This window comes from Rhineura floridana, chromosome 12 (assembly GCF_030035675.1).
Source record: "Rhineura floridana isolate rRhiFlo1 chromosome 12, rRhiFlo1.hap2, whole genome shotgun sequence".
Taxonomy (NCBI): domain Eukaryota; kingdom Metazoa; phylum Chordata; class Lepidosauria; order Squamata; family Rhineuridae; genus Rhineura; species Rhineura floridana.
In genome coordinates, this window is record NC_084491.1 from 43,863,779 (window position 1) to 43,878,216 (window position 14,438).

At 45.2% G+C, this 14,438-nt stretch overlaps 1 protein-coding gene across 9 annotated transcripts in view; it reads right to left on the bottom strand.

Annotated features, from left to right (window-relative positions):
• CADM1 (cell adhesion molecule 1) overlaps nt 1–14,438 on the bottom strand; it is a 340,519-nt gene that overhangs the window by 56,405 nt on the left and 269,676 nt on the right. For all 9 annotated transcript variants that reach the window (XM_061592257.1, XM_061592255.1, XM_061592256.1 and 6 more), the window contains exons 4-5: nt 13,912–14,049; nt 10,908–11,063 (exon numbers count right to left, since the gene is read on the bottom strand). In XM_061592257.1, the coding sequence (XP_061448241.1) occupies nt 10,908–11,063; nt 13,912–14,049 (294 nt within the window). The remainder of the gene's footprint in view (nt 1–10,907; nt 11,064–13,911; nt 14,050–14,438) is intronic.

Below are 14,438 nucleotides of genomic sequence, written 5' to 3' on the forward strand. Positions count from 1 at the left end.
CAATATTAGATGACTGAAAAGACTTAATAAGATTTGGTTAAAGGTAAAATCTCAGAAGGAAAAGAAGGAGCAAGAATAAAGATCTTTGATTTGAAAAGAAAGAAAACCTTTGCATCATTGACAAAAACAGAAGGAATGGCAAGGGAAGAGTCCAGAGGAAAAAATAAGGAACGTCCTTGAAAGATTTAGCTTTAAAGAACAAGCAGACAGCTGTGAGGAAACAGCAAGGCAAGATCAAAGATTTCAACAAGATGACCGATCAGAGATAGGAAAGAATAACTGAATATCATCAGCACAGGCGTGAAAACCTATACCGAGGGAAGAAGAATAAGCAGCAAAGGGTCCAATGCAGACATTCGGGGAACCCCAACTGAGGGAAGGAAAAAGAAAGAGAACCATTAACCAACACAAGGTAACTACAGTTTGACAAATAAGAGGGAAATCAGGGAAGAACAGAACTGTGAAGAGGAAGTCCACTGGGGTGGGGAAGACGAGAGTAATAAATACAGAGGAGAGCAGAAGGGCCATAGCCTAGTGGCAGAACACCCACTTTGCACACTGAAGCCCAAGGCTGAGTCCCCCGGATCTCCAGATGGGTTTGGGAAAGACCCCCGCCTGAAGCTCAGCAGAGTCCCTGCCAGTCAGAGTTAACAATATCATCTATTTATAAGATTTCTTACCCAGCCTTCACCATAAGATCCTAGAGTGGGCTACAACAATATAATCATAAAATTAAAAACAAACAATGCCAGACAAAAGCAGCACAGTATCGGTATACCAAAACAGAAGAGGTGGGTCCCACAAAACACCTTACCTGTCAAAGGCCAGGGGAAAAGGGTATGTCTTCAGCACATGATAGAAACTAGACAATAACGGTGCTGGAGCCTAGCTGGACCCATCTCTATGAGAAGGGAGTTCCACAATTTAGGTGCTGCCACAGAGAGGGCCTGTTCCCGGGTCACTGTTCCCCATACATCGGGGGGGGGTGAACTATCAAGAGAGAGGACTAGATGGACCAGTGGTCTGACTGAATATAAAGCAGCTTCCTATGTTTTTTCTTCTCTGAGGATACATCAAGAAAACCGAATGTTGCTGCTGCTTTTTAGATAGAGAAAGTTGGTTCAAATGAATTGCAGCACAACCCTAACCATGTCTACCCAGAAGCTGAATCCCATTAAATTCAGTTGGGCTTACTCCCAGGTAAGCAGAGTTAGAACTGCAGTCTCCATGTTTCTTCACAGAAAGGGTAAAGGTCATTATGATTCCTTGGCTTTTGATCTCCAGTTCTAGCTCACATATTACAGAACAACCAATATACTTGGCACATGTCACCAGACCTAAATGCCTCAGTGGAAATTCTCTCTTCCAAAGGATTTGTTTTGGTGGGACATGGAACAAACTGAATAACTAGAAATGTCCCATGTAGGGGGCAACTGATCCTGTTGCTGTGGGTTAACCTGAAGAACCATGTCTTTCAAAAGATGGCAATAGAGCACATCATGGCCTCCCAATTCATTCTCCAACCCTCTGTCCTGTTCTTTTCCCATCGCTGCTGCCTCCATGCCTTTCTCTTGCCTCAGTCTCAGTGCAGCTTTTCTTTGCAATACCGTATATGCAACTGCATATCCCTGCACAATATCATAAGGGAAGATGGCAGCCCAGTCAACTAACAGGTATATGTGAGAGCTGATGACTCCTGGGGTGGCGTGTCAGATGGTGGGCTGCCTTAGAGTCTTGCCTGCCCTAGGAACCCTGTCAAGGACATTTCTTTCACTAGCTAATGAGCCCTCTCTTATGAGCACGTTGCCTGCCTACGTTTCTGAAATAGCACAATTTATAACTCATGCAGCGCTGGCAAGTGGCACAATGCAGAAAAGACAGGGACACTAATGTCCCCTTGAAACCAGCAGAATCTAAAGACTAAGCTGTGCATTTAAGTCTCAATGATTTCTATGGAACGTAAGCAGAACAAACTTCCTGCAGATTGGCCCCAAAGGCAGCTTGCTTGTGTCTGGATGCTACGTCCAACACTTTCTTCTCCACAACACTCAAAATGAGTCACTTAACAGTAAGAGATAAGAAATTCATTTGGTAACAAGGGTTATATTGCTGCATATGCTCATTAAGGAGCAACCACATCTAATCTCTCTTCTTATCAAGATAGCTGGACTGATTATGCCAAGGTTCATGTGGCACACGGTGCTTGTGACAGGCGCCTGATGGTCCAAATAGGTCTCCACAACTCATTCAGGGCATTCAGTTAAGTGGTTATATCGGAGCCATAACCCGAGGAGTGGTTGAATATACAATATATAAACCAAAGTACCTTCTTACCAATCAAAAACCTCCTTTTTAACTAAAAGCTTAGGACTGGCAGATGAGGAAGCTGCGTTATACTGAGCCATTGGTCCATTTAGCTCAGTAGTGTTCATACTTGCTGGCAACAGTTCCTCAGGATTTCAGGCAGGGGGCAGTCTCAGCCCTACCTCAAGATGCCAGGGACCAAACCTGCTGCAAGCAAGGCAGATGCCCTACCACTGAACTACCAGCCTTCTCTTAAGACACAGGAACAGAGAAAGTTTAAACCCGAGCCAGACCACTGGTCCTTCTAACTCAGTACAGTACTGTGTACACCGACTAGCGGTGGCTCTCCAGGATTTCAGACAGAAGACTTTCCCAGCCCCACCAGGAGATGCCAGGAACTAAACCTGGGACCATCTGCATGCAACTCATACGGCCCTTCCCCTTCTCTGGGTTGTGCCACTTCCTCAGTGGTCAAGGAAGCTGTGCCAACTTGAGATGGAGCCATCCAATGAAGGACAGGCCAACTGTGTAAGCAATTCACTTGGTCCCTTGGGGCACTGACTGCAGTACACAAGCCAAGAGATGTCTCACAAAATCCTCTGTGATGTGGCAAGGGATGCTAGGCTATATCTTTTGGATTGCCCACTGCGGCCACTTGAGGCAGAAGAATGCTTTGGGCCAGCCCTGCCTCTCTGTCACCTGGGATGAACACCAGGCAAAGGGTGGAGAGAAGAGAAATAAAAATAATTCAGGAACTATTCAACTATAAACCATAAAGGTTAGGAAGCACCATGTTCCTTTTTTCACAATTGCAGCATTTTCTTATTCTCCTCCACAGTGACATACATTCAAGACCCAAAACGTAAAGCCTGGACTGGCAACATACAGAGTTAGTTTTTATGTCCTCTTTTTTTGATGGAGATGTCCTGCACTCTTCTCTTTCAAGCAGGAACTGTAAATCCTACAGCCTTTTGCCACCAATTATACTTTGCATTGCAGTTTGGCACAACATGGAAAGGGGACAATTAAAAGAAAGAAAGAAACAAGAACCAGCCAACAAAGGGAGAGGCCCATATCAAGCAGCATTATCATGATCCATTTTGGTACCCCCTCCCCCCCAAAAAGAGAGAGGGAGTACACCAAAATATTTGGTCTCATCCTCCCCCCCCCCCGAAAACACAAAAGCTTGCCTTTTTTTATTCACAGGAAAGAACAGGAGTCTCTGGGTTTAGACCAGGGTGCGATTATTTCCCATTTTAAACCCTTTAAATGCACACTTACTGTGACTGGGAGTTATGCTCACAGGATCAGACTCTGCTATACTGTTCCTCATTTGCAGCAACATTCCTCAGAGAAAGCCTTATTAATGAGCTCGCAAACGAGCACCCAACTGGGAAATGTCACAAACAAGAGCGGCTAATGCTCCAGAAAATCAAATAACTGAACACTCGGCTGATCGTGGTGCCTTTCATATTTACAATAATAGTAATAATAATATAAAACCCCTTTAAATCACATATTCTGAAAGGGTCAACACCTCGCCGAACAAAACAACTCATTTATTTATGTTCAGAAATCTCCAGATGATAAATTATATTGATGTTAATCACTTCACTGCATACTATTGCAATTAATATTTGCACTCACCAGAAACACAGAGATTATTCTAGCAAGAGGCGCCTACATATGGCTGGGCTCCTTCCCTCCCCCTTTTTTTGTCAAATATAATTGGGCACAGGGAATTCTCTTAGTTATGAACAGCAAACAGAGGTTACAGCAGCTTCCCTGGGTATATATTTTTATAAACATGCATGTAGACATTATAAATATCTGTGTTCCATTAATTATGACTTAACTCTGCATTACTTCTCCTGGGGATTAAAGACTCTGCTGGCTATGCCTGTCTGCCTCCCCCTTAGCGTTACATAACAAAGGAGAAAGAGAAAAGGTTCTACAAAGGCAAGGCAAGGGATGGATTTTCAACACAAAAGCATGCCAGGCTCAGCTTCCCCCTCCTCCTGTTTGTTTAGCTCAAGCCCTTAATGATACCTTAATGTATTTTGATGCTCCATTTCCCTTTTTGAAATTATATTTACACACATTCTGCTCCTCTCAACCAACGGGAGAAGCTGTGAATGTACAGTGGATCAGCTACCATTGGGTGCAACCCACCCTTCAATGTGCTGCACCAGTCCAATTCCACGGCGTAACAGACTGGCCAGGGACTGTCGCCAAAGTGTACAGGCAGCCACTGCTCTGGGTGGATGCCCTTGGAGCAGACATTCTCCAACATCAGCTTTGCCCACCTGGAGGCATGGAGGCACTCCATTACACATTACAGGACACTGGCATATCTTGGGTACTCTTTGGCAGCATTTACCTCAAAACACTCACAAAGCCACTTTCCTGGAGTCTTTTCCACCATTGGAAAGCACCATCCAACACCTTGGCAAGAGAGTCACATTCAAGTGTGTGTGAAGGAGAGCTCCAGAGATCAGGAGCAAGGAGACAGGCCCCCACCCCTGCCTCCCTGCAACTAGAAACACCCCCAGAACAAGGCCTGCTGAAATGGATGGGAACTGTCAGCCTCTGCTATTTCCAAGCACTTTAATGGGGCTTTCCTAATGCATTTTTAAAATATATATTTGCACCTTGCTTCTCCTGCCTTGCAAAGCAACTCATGGCAAAGAAAGAACTCCATAAGCAACCAGACACTTTGCTCTTGAGAAGGGCACTTATTAACAACCTTCTGAACTGACAAGTGTCCAAAATGAGATTGAAAACAGCTGCAGGTCTATTCATTTAGTCTCGCATTGCATAGTTGTCTGCATTTCCCTCATCCCACCCTCCACACACCCCATCCCAATCATTATTAGTTATGGGCACTTAAATGGACGTGGTCCCGTAGCTCACCTTCCTCACCCATAACTCAGAGACACAAGATACTCCTGGGCTCCGGGCATCGCAGGTAAGTGAGATTTGGCTTTGGTTCCACAGACATGCTTGCACCACATCCCAGCCTATCCACCCACTGTCCAGTGTGACGCAAGCACGTTCCACTGATTTTTCGTTTTCCCTGCTCGACTCAGCAAGATTCAGCGAAACAGCCAACAAAACCACTTGACAAAAAAGTTCTCAAAGTCCTACTACCACTGGCCATCACTCGTGACCGAGTAAGATTGTCTTCCAAGATAATTTGGTTGGAAGACGCCTGTGTGTGAATTTGTTTTATGTGGGGAGATCGGCACGCAACGATCAACACAGAATCTTGACATAAAAAGGCTTTGATCCAATGGCATGGGTACCACGACAATTGGAAGTCTTTTATCTGCTGCAGCCTTCATCTGCCTTCACAGCCGTTGTAACGTACACATTGTTATTCTCCACCTGTTCTGCCGTTGAGGACATCCTTGGATCGTTCTTTGTCTGGTTCCTCTCCCTTGACCTTACCGCCATGGGTGACCCTGCTAGGAGCACATGACTCCTGACGGCATCGCTCACAGGGTTCATTGGAACACGCAAGCCCACTCACCACTGCAAGGTGATGATCCAGCGAGGAGAATAAAAAGCAACAACCCAAAACCATAATTTCATTTGAGTAGCAGGAGAAAAGGCAGGTTTAAATGAAATGACAAGTTCATAAAACTGTAGTTAAATAGGTCAAACTTGTCAGCCAGAGATCTCACACACTGACTTCCAACAAAGTGAATTTGGGCAGCAGGAGGCCCGGCTGCTTCTAATGGAATTACTGATGGGTCTGTTATGGCAGGCACGCAGACAAAACCTCTCCTTACAAACACCGCAATTATCATATAATATATCATATCTAAGCTCAGTCATCCAAGTAAAGGGTTACTGTACCAATTTAAAGCTCACTTCCCCTTCCCAGCCCTGCTCCCAAATGTGCCGATGAATTAGAAACTTCCCTAATGACTTGCAAAGTCACTCCAAATCCAGAGAATAACTATGTGGAAGGAGAAATATAATCCTTGCTTGTCCAGTAAGAATTCCCTTTTCTTTCTTTCTTTCTTTCTTTCTTTCTTCCTTTCTTTCTTTCTTTCCAGACTGTTTTATTTGATCATTGCCCCCACAGTAGATTTTTCTTTGATGCCTGGAATTTACACAGCATAGAAGAGTTAATCTGTGGCTTATTTGTTTTTTTGACACAAAACAGGCATTCCAGATCTTGCAGCAAAGTTGAGGAGGAATGCTTTGAGGCCAGATGGTGATGTGTCGGCTCTCTATTCTCGCAGATAATAAGTGCACATATTGGAAGGGACCAGCCCTCCGTGACCCAAGAAAAGGTATCGTCTGGCCTGATGATCTATTGGCTGCTTTGAGAATGAGTAGGCATGAACCTTGGGCTAGCGTGCTCCCTCCACCCCTTCACAAGGGAGAAGAAGCTTCCACTTCTAGTATGCAACAAGCACAGTTTATCCTGGCATGAGAACACTGTTTGCCATACTGCTGAAAAGTGTAATCTCCTCCTCCTCCTGCATGAGGGGAGGAGGGAGAAAGAGGCTATCTACCTCTGCTTTTTCTCATAACAAACTATGCTTTGCTGTCACATCTGAATTTGGCCATAACTTAGCGCTTCCCCTAGATACTTGTCAAATGTTATGGGTGGAGCAAGGAGGCTCCAAAAATGTGAGCCTAATTTGCTATGTTGCCATAACAGAAGGCCTCTTCCCGATTTAGTGCTCTCTCTCTCTCTTGCTCCACTCCCCCCTTCCTAACTCTTTTGTAAAAATGTTAACATGTCTCTGCATATTCAGGACTTTGAGCAAACAATAATTAGCTCAACGCCTTGAAAAAGCTCTGCAGATAATTTGAATTTTGCCTGCTAATACCTTCTCTTTTATTACAAGCCACTTCCTGCTGAATTCCATCTCGTACTAAGTACACCAAAGTGAGAAAATCGCTCGCTGTGACCGTGCATTCATTGGCGCAGCTCTCTTGATCATAGAGGCAGGTGCCGGAAAGGGAATAGTTGGGTCAGGTCACACGTGAACTATGCAGCAAAAGATAGCATTCAGGTACTTTAATGTCCCCTTCCTCAAGGACTATCTCTCCCCATCCTCTCCATGGAGGCAAATTTGGAGAAACGTGCCCTCTGATCTACCACTACAATCCCAGTGCTTAGATATATTTCTTGCTTGGGGCTTCATGCTTGCTGCCTGCCTGGCAGGGACAGAGCGGTCAGCTGGTGTATGTGTGAAATGGTAATTGGGAGGGCTACACTTTTGGTTTGATTGCAAGTCTCAGGGTCCAAAAAGCTATTGAGAGAGTAAGACAATTTATCCTGATTTTACAAGTGTTATTTCTCTAAAAGGCCTGGTGTGGAATCAAAGGCTGCTGTAATCTGGCCATCAGGCAGCAGATGAGTGGACTGCACATTTTCCTCTGTACCTTTCTTGCACAGTGGGGGGGAGCAAAGGAGGGGGGCACCTGGGCTGGGGCTCACAGTTAAGAATGTCAGTTACAGAAAGGAAAAAGAAGATGAAGTGCTGCTATGCTTTTCCCACTAACAGGGCTCCCCAAGACATTGCACTCCCGGAGGCAGAAAATACAAGTGGCTTGGCACCCTCTGGGCGCAAGCCACTGGGAAGTTCTCCTGCAAAAGCTCTCGTGAAACTCTCATTCATTTCAATGAGACTTGCACAGAAAAACTTCCTGCCAGGTTGTGCCATATTTATTTATTTATTATTAAATTTATGTGCTGATCTTCCTCCCAAAGGATCCCAGAGCAGCAAACATATATGTGATAAAACAGTAGAATTCAAACTAAAATAAAATGCATATTGAAAAGCAATCAAAATAATGTAAAAACATTTAAAATGATAAACACAGTAAACAAATGTGAAAGCAAAACCCAAATGTCAACATCACAGGCATGGACCAGCCTCAGATGTGCAGAATCCGCTCTGCTGCTGAACCCCCAGGGTCTGCTAACTAGAGCCAGGTGCAAAACGAACGCCTGGAGAATTGAGCCAATTGCTCACTGCACCCCAATGACCCGTATATGAGGTCACACACATATACAAACACATACACAAACATTTCTCTGCTGTGGGACCTACATGTGGAATTCTCACCTCATTGAGATCAGACTGGGATATTTAGCCACAGGCTTTCCTGGGCTCTTAATATTAGCAATACTGGCCATTGTGACAATTCTACTGAATTTATTGATTATTATTTTGACTGGATTTGTTGTTTTATTATTGTGTGAACCACTTTGGTACTGATTTTCATAAATGAGAAGTGGTATAGAAATCTTTTAATAAATACATCTGCATCTGAATTACTATACAACAGAGGTTCTAACAGACGAAATTGGGGGGCAACTTTTTGTTGCTGCTAATGGTAAACAGAAGTCAGAAACTGACGAAACACAATCTATTGGAAGATGGTTGGATGATGCATCTTCTGCCCACCACTGTCTATCTCCCACTTTATTGGCTTCAATGGCACCTAAGAACTGTCACCTGACACACCTGCCTTGCCTTGCCATCAAAGCTGCTCACTGAATGGGCCACGCTTGCTTACAAGTAAGAAGATAGCTGTATGACATTTGAAGCAATTCTGTTCATCTCCCCTTTGTTGTCTGTGCGTGTATGTAATGTGCGTCTCTCTCTCTCTCTCTCTGTGTGTGTGGTTAAGCTTTTGTGATCAGACCTAACAAAGGTGCTAATGTATTATTAAAGCTAATGGAGCTCTACAAGAAATGTTAATGGACATTAAGTTTGCATAAATGAATTGCACATTAGCACCATAGCAAGACAGCTACAATCTGCCAATTTAGGTAGTATCTGATGGTTTTTGTTTTTCCCATTATGGGGCTGTTACTCCCCCAATACTTTTGGGTGATATGAAAATTGTAAGCAGAATGCTCATAATGGAACAACATAATGAAGTAGAAGAAATAAATTAACACAAGGGCTTCTTTGTGTAATGTCATGGTTGAGCTGCATATACAAAAGACGTTTTGAATCACCCTCTCCTGATCGCCCTGTTTCATTTCTGCTCCTCTGTGAACAGGAAGAGGCACTGGGGAACTGCCGACAGGTAGCTGCTCTTCCCTGCTTCCAAATGATGCCACACGAGATGGGTCCCTTCCCATCCTCTATAGATGCCAGCCATTTCTAACACCAGTCGAGATGGGTCCCTTCCCATCCTCTATAGATGCCAGCCATTTCTAACACCAGTCGAAATGGGTCCCTTCCCATCCTCTATAGATGCCAGCCATTTCTAACACCAGTCGAGATGGGTCCCTTCCCATCCTCTACAGATGCCAGCCATTTCTAACACCAGTCGAGATGGGTCCCTTCCCATCCTCTATAGATGCCAGCCATTTCTAACACCAGTCGAGATGGGTCCCTTCCCATCCTCTATAGATGCCAGCCATTTCTAACACCAGTCGAGATGGGTCCCTTCCCATCCTCTATAGATGCCAGCCATTTCTAATACCAGTCGAGATGGGTCCCTTCCCATCCTCTATAGATGCCAGCCATTTCTAACACCAGTCGAGATGGGTCCCTTCCCATCCTCTATAGATGCCAGCCATTTCTAACACCAGTCGAGATGGGTCCCTTCCCATCCTCTATAGATGCCAGCCATTTCTAACACCAGTCGAGATGGGTCCCTTCCCATCCTCTATAGATGCCAGCCATTTCTAACACCAGTCGAGATGGGTCCCTTCCCATCCTCTATAGATGCCAGCCATTTCTAACACGAGTCCAGACTATTCAAAATGCCATGATTCTGGGCATGATTTCAGTATAAGCAGCAAGCAAGCAATATGCAGAAGCCAAGGCACCCTGGATCACCAAACACAGTAATTCACTCAGTGGGCTCTACAATAAATTATAGAAGAGCATGCTTATAGTGATACAGTATCAATAATCCTTACAACAGTCCTGTAAGGTAGGACGGTATTGATAGCCCCAAAAGGGGGGCTGTGAGCCTCTTCGATTTTAGGTGTACATCTCAATAAAACAACAACCGGGGACGTGTCCATGTTGTTAAGGTTTTTGGAATGACAGCTACTCCCACTTCCAGCATTACTTGGTTGCCAGCCTGTCCTTACTGCTCGGCACTATTTGAAATGGCTCGGAGACAGAGAGGGAATGGCTTGCCTAAAGCCACCCAGCTAAAGTGAGACCTGAATGCAGGAATTTCTGCCTCTTAGTGTCCAATCACTAGATCAGGAAGTATGCAGAGCTAAGCTTTAGCCACAACACTCTGTCAGCAATCTGATCTGTTATAGGATTCCAAGTCCACCTAAAAGGTGGAGAGATTTTAAAAAAACCTGTCCCTCTTCCATGTTAACATTTAAATTAGTCTACATGTATTGTGGGAGCTCTGTAGGGGTAGTCCAAGAACGGAGGATGAGGACTAGTCCACTGAGCAATACAAATGCAAAACAAGCAGGAAAAGCTTTTAGCTGGCACTCAATACTTTGACACTCCCTTTAATGAAACCAGATAAAAACCCTTTTAATTGTTATTTTCAGAAGTCCGTAACTGCCTCATTAATGGCTTTGGCCAAGCTACTTTCATGGGGGGGGGAGGGGAGGGGAGGGTTGTGACTCTGGTACTCACACATTACATCTAGGTAGTACTTGGTCTGCAAGTCTTTGGCGGCAGGATGGTCTACCTGACAGACAATAGCAGCCCCATCATCCTCTCGCTTGACTTTCAGTGAAAGACGGCTGGTCACCGTAAACATGTCTGACCACTGTTCCACTTCTGATTTGCCTGCATAACAGAGGGGAATGTGAAAGCAAGACAGCAGGTAAGTGGCAAATGAACAGGCCTGTGCCATATCATCCAAGACCATGTATTTATCACCTCATTTGTGCACCTTTTTCACCTGAACTTGCTTGTGCAATTGGTACTCATCTAGCAGCGCCCCATTCATCAATACGTTACAAAGGTAATCCAACTGTGCATATACTAATCTATTCTTAATCTTCCAGCAGACATATTTTTGCAACCTTACGTAGCCTACTACAGACATCTTAAGAGCCTACACTGTCTTTATTTGCCCATTCCAAGAATCTAGAGGTGCCTGTAGGGTGGTAACACCTGCCTTTCACAGTAGCCCACAAGAACTGTTACTTGCCTACCTGCATACTTACTTGAATTATTTGGGGCACACTGATGGCCTGCATGAAGGGAAGCAACTCCTCTCTTTTTAGTTGCCAAGAAGCTCCCCTGCTTGGTGGCAATTCTTAGTCACCAAAGGTGTCCAGGCAAGTGGCCATTTACAAGCTGTATACAGCAGGAGTGGAGAAGGCATGGTCCTTCAGATGTTGAACTCCCACCATCCCAGATCACTGGCTGAGTTGGCAGGGGCTGATGGGGATTGGGGGGGATACAGAGGAGGAAGAAGAGGAGGGTGGCTGCCAAAAGTTAAGCAGACGGTTTTGCATTGGGACAATGCTGGCAAAGACCTATTTGACACTGAGCACAAGGCAAGGAAGCCTGGGTTCCGGATTTAAAGGGAAACGGAGAGGAAGGGAAACCCCCTCTTCACCTTATGATGTCAAACAAACTATACAGCGCTCAGCAGCAAGCATAAGGAATTCCAGGAAGCCTTCCAAACACTTAAGTCAATGGAGCCAAAAATCCTCCACCCTCTTCCTCCATTGCCACTGCCAACAGCCACCATCAATAATTGAAAGGGAAAGTGACTCCATGAATTTACATAATTAAAAGTAATAATTAAAATATTTAAACAGTTGTCCTGTTGAAGCCCCAGCAAAATACAGTGGCAATGGGCTGAAGCTGAAGCCGCCCGTGGGGGCATCCTGACAAAAGGAAGCCAATTCCAGTGGGCAGGGAAGGGGCTGGGGGGAGCAAAAAGATGCTTGGGACTAAAGTGGGGGGGAGGCTTCTCCCAAATCCAGTAAGCGCAGTTTACTTGTCAAGAAGGGATCTGGCAAGCAGTCTCACAACTTGTGCTATCCAGATCAACTGGCACAGCTACTCCACGTTACAGAAAAATGGCCCCCTCACCTTACATCTGTGGATTGACCACGTTTGCATGCACATGTCTCCCCTCTAAACAATAACAGACATGTGAATGCAAACTTGGCCCTGGAAGCCACGACTGGCTGAGGTGCCAGGACGTGTACTTGCCCCATGTGAATGCTTTTCAGAGAAGACAGTGACTTGTGCGTTTGTGTGTGTGTGTGTTGCTTACAGGGGTGTAGCCATCCAGGGTTTTGGGGCGGCAGCTAAGACCCCTTATTTTTGAGCAGAAAGAAAAGGTTCCCTGTCCCTGCTTCAGAGCCTTAAACAGCCTGGAATCAGGATGCCTGAAGGGCCACCTTCTCTGATACAAATCTGCTCATACAGGACCACCCTGAGGCCTATCTCTGGATCTCTTCAGAGTTGAGTGATGATCTAAGAAAGGGCATTTTTATTTATTTAACTAAATTTACATACCGCTTGATTGTTAAAAAAAACAACACTACAAGTTCTGATTTTTTTCTGTTGTGGTGCCTAGGACTTCAGGAGGGCTCGCCTAATACTGAATGTGGTGCCAAAAAAGCATAGGTGAGGACCTTCAGGGTGACTAGGAATCCAACTGCTTCCATAATTGTGCTTAACGAATGTACTGATCATGCCTAGCATGGGGTGGCTGTTGAACAGCTGTGGCTGCTCCAGAGGTCCATGGAAAAGACAACATGCAGACAAGGGGTGACCAAAATGATCCAGGGGCTGTGGAAAGTCCACTACTGGGAGAAACTATGACTTATGGGGATTTGTAATTTAAAAGACAAAGGTGAGTAGAGGGGGGAGCATAAGCGTATAAAATTCTGCACGTTGTGGAGAAACTGAATAGACAGAAGTCTCTTTTTCACTTTCATAATATTAGAATCAGAACTCAAAGGGGCCACCTAATGAAGCTGGATATTGCAAGATTCAGGCCAGATGAAAGAAGAGACCTTCTTCACTCATCTCATAGCTAAACTATGTTCCCACAAGACCAAGTGGTGGCTACTAACTTCCTTCTCTGCTAAAATCAAGGTGACTGGCAGCCAAAGTGGAAATCCAACATCTAGAATCCATCTTCTACTCTATGTGTGTGTGGGAAGAACCTCAACAGCAGGGGCCAAATGCGCCCCTCCAGGCTGCTCTCTCCCCAGACCTTGGGACACTCCCCAGGCTATCCCCCGCCCTGCCCCCTGTGGCTGCACCCTTTCCTTGCCCCACACCGCCCATTTCTCTGCACCCTCCTCCATTGCTTTTGTCTAGCTGGAATGCGTCCTTTAAATGTGACAACACCTCTTGCTTGCCTGCGTGGAGGCTGGTGGTGTGTGTGGCATACAAACTGCTGACTTTGTGTGGCTAGAATGCAGGCCTGACAAATAAAGAGCCGCATCTGCTGATCACACTTGTTGCCTCTGGCTCCACCCACCACTGGCCTGCACCCTATGAAAAGTTGCCCATAATGAAATGTGGCCCTTGAGGCGAAGAAAGGTTCTCTAGTGGATTCTCTAGTGGCTCTCTCACCATGAGGGTAATCGGCTTATCAGCAAAACATCTCTAAAATCTACAACTCCACCATTGAATTGATTGAGAGGGAGGGGTCTACCAGGTAGTTCATGGCTGTCTTTGAACCATCTGATCACTGTGGGTGGTCTGCTGGCCATTGATGTGCAGTTCAGCTCAATCTCTTCTCCTTCCACTGCTGTCTCCTTCTGGGGTTCGATCCTCAAGTTACGTGGTGGAACTAGAATGAAATAGCATACATTATTATTATTTGAACTGACATCTCACCCTTCCCTCCAAAGGAGCAAAAGATCTCAGTGTGTTAACTTTTGTGACACCTTTGAGAAACTGCGCGTGCGGGATGACTGCTGGGTGGGTTGGCCGACCCCAGTAAGAAGTCCTCCCCAAGTTAAATTTTTTATTAAGGGAATGCTTTGCAACTGCACCGTCATCTGCACAAATTCTAACAGGTGAAGCAGGTTTTAGCTGCAACTTGAAAGTTAGACTGTCTTTCCTCACCATAGGAGCTTAAACACCACTTCTGCTATTCCAAAAATCACATTGTAAGAGAGATTCAGGTGTTTCAGACCAAGAGGAATAATGCTTCCCCCCACAAGCAGGTGAAAACAA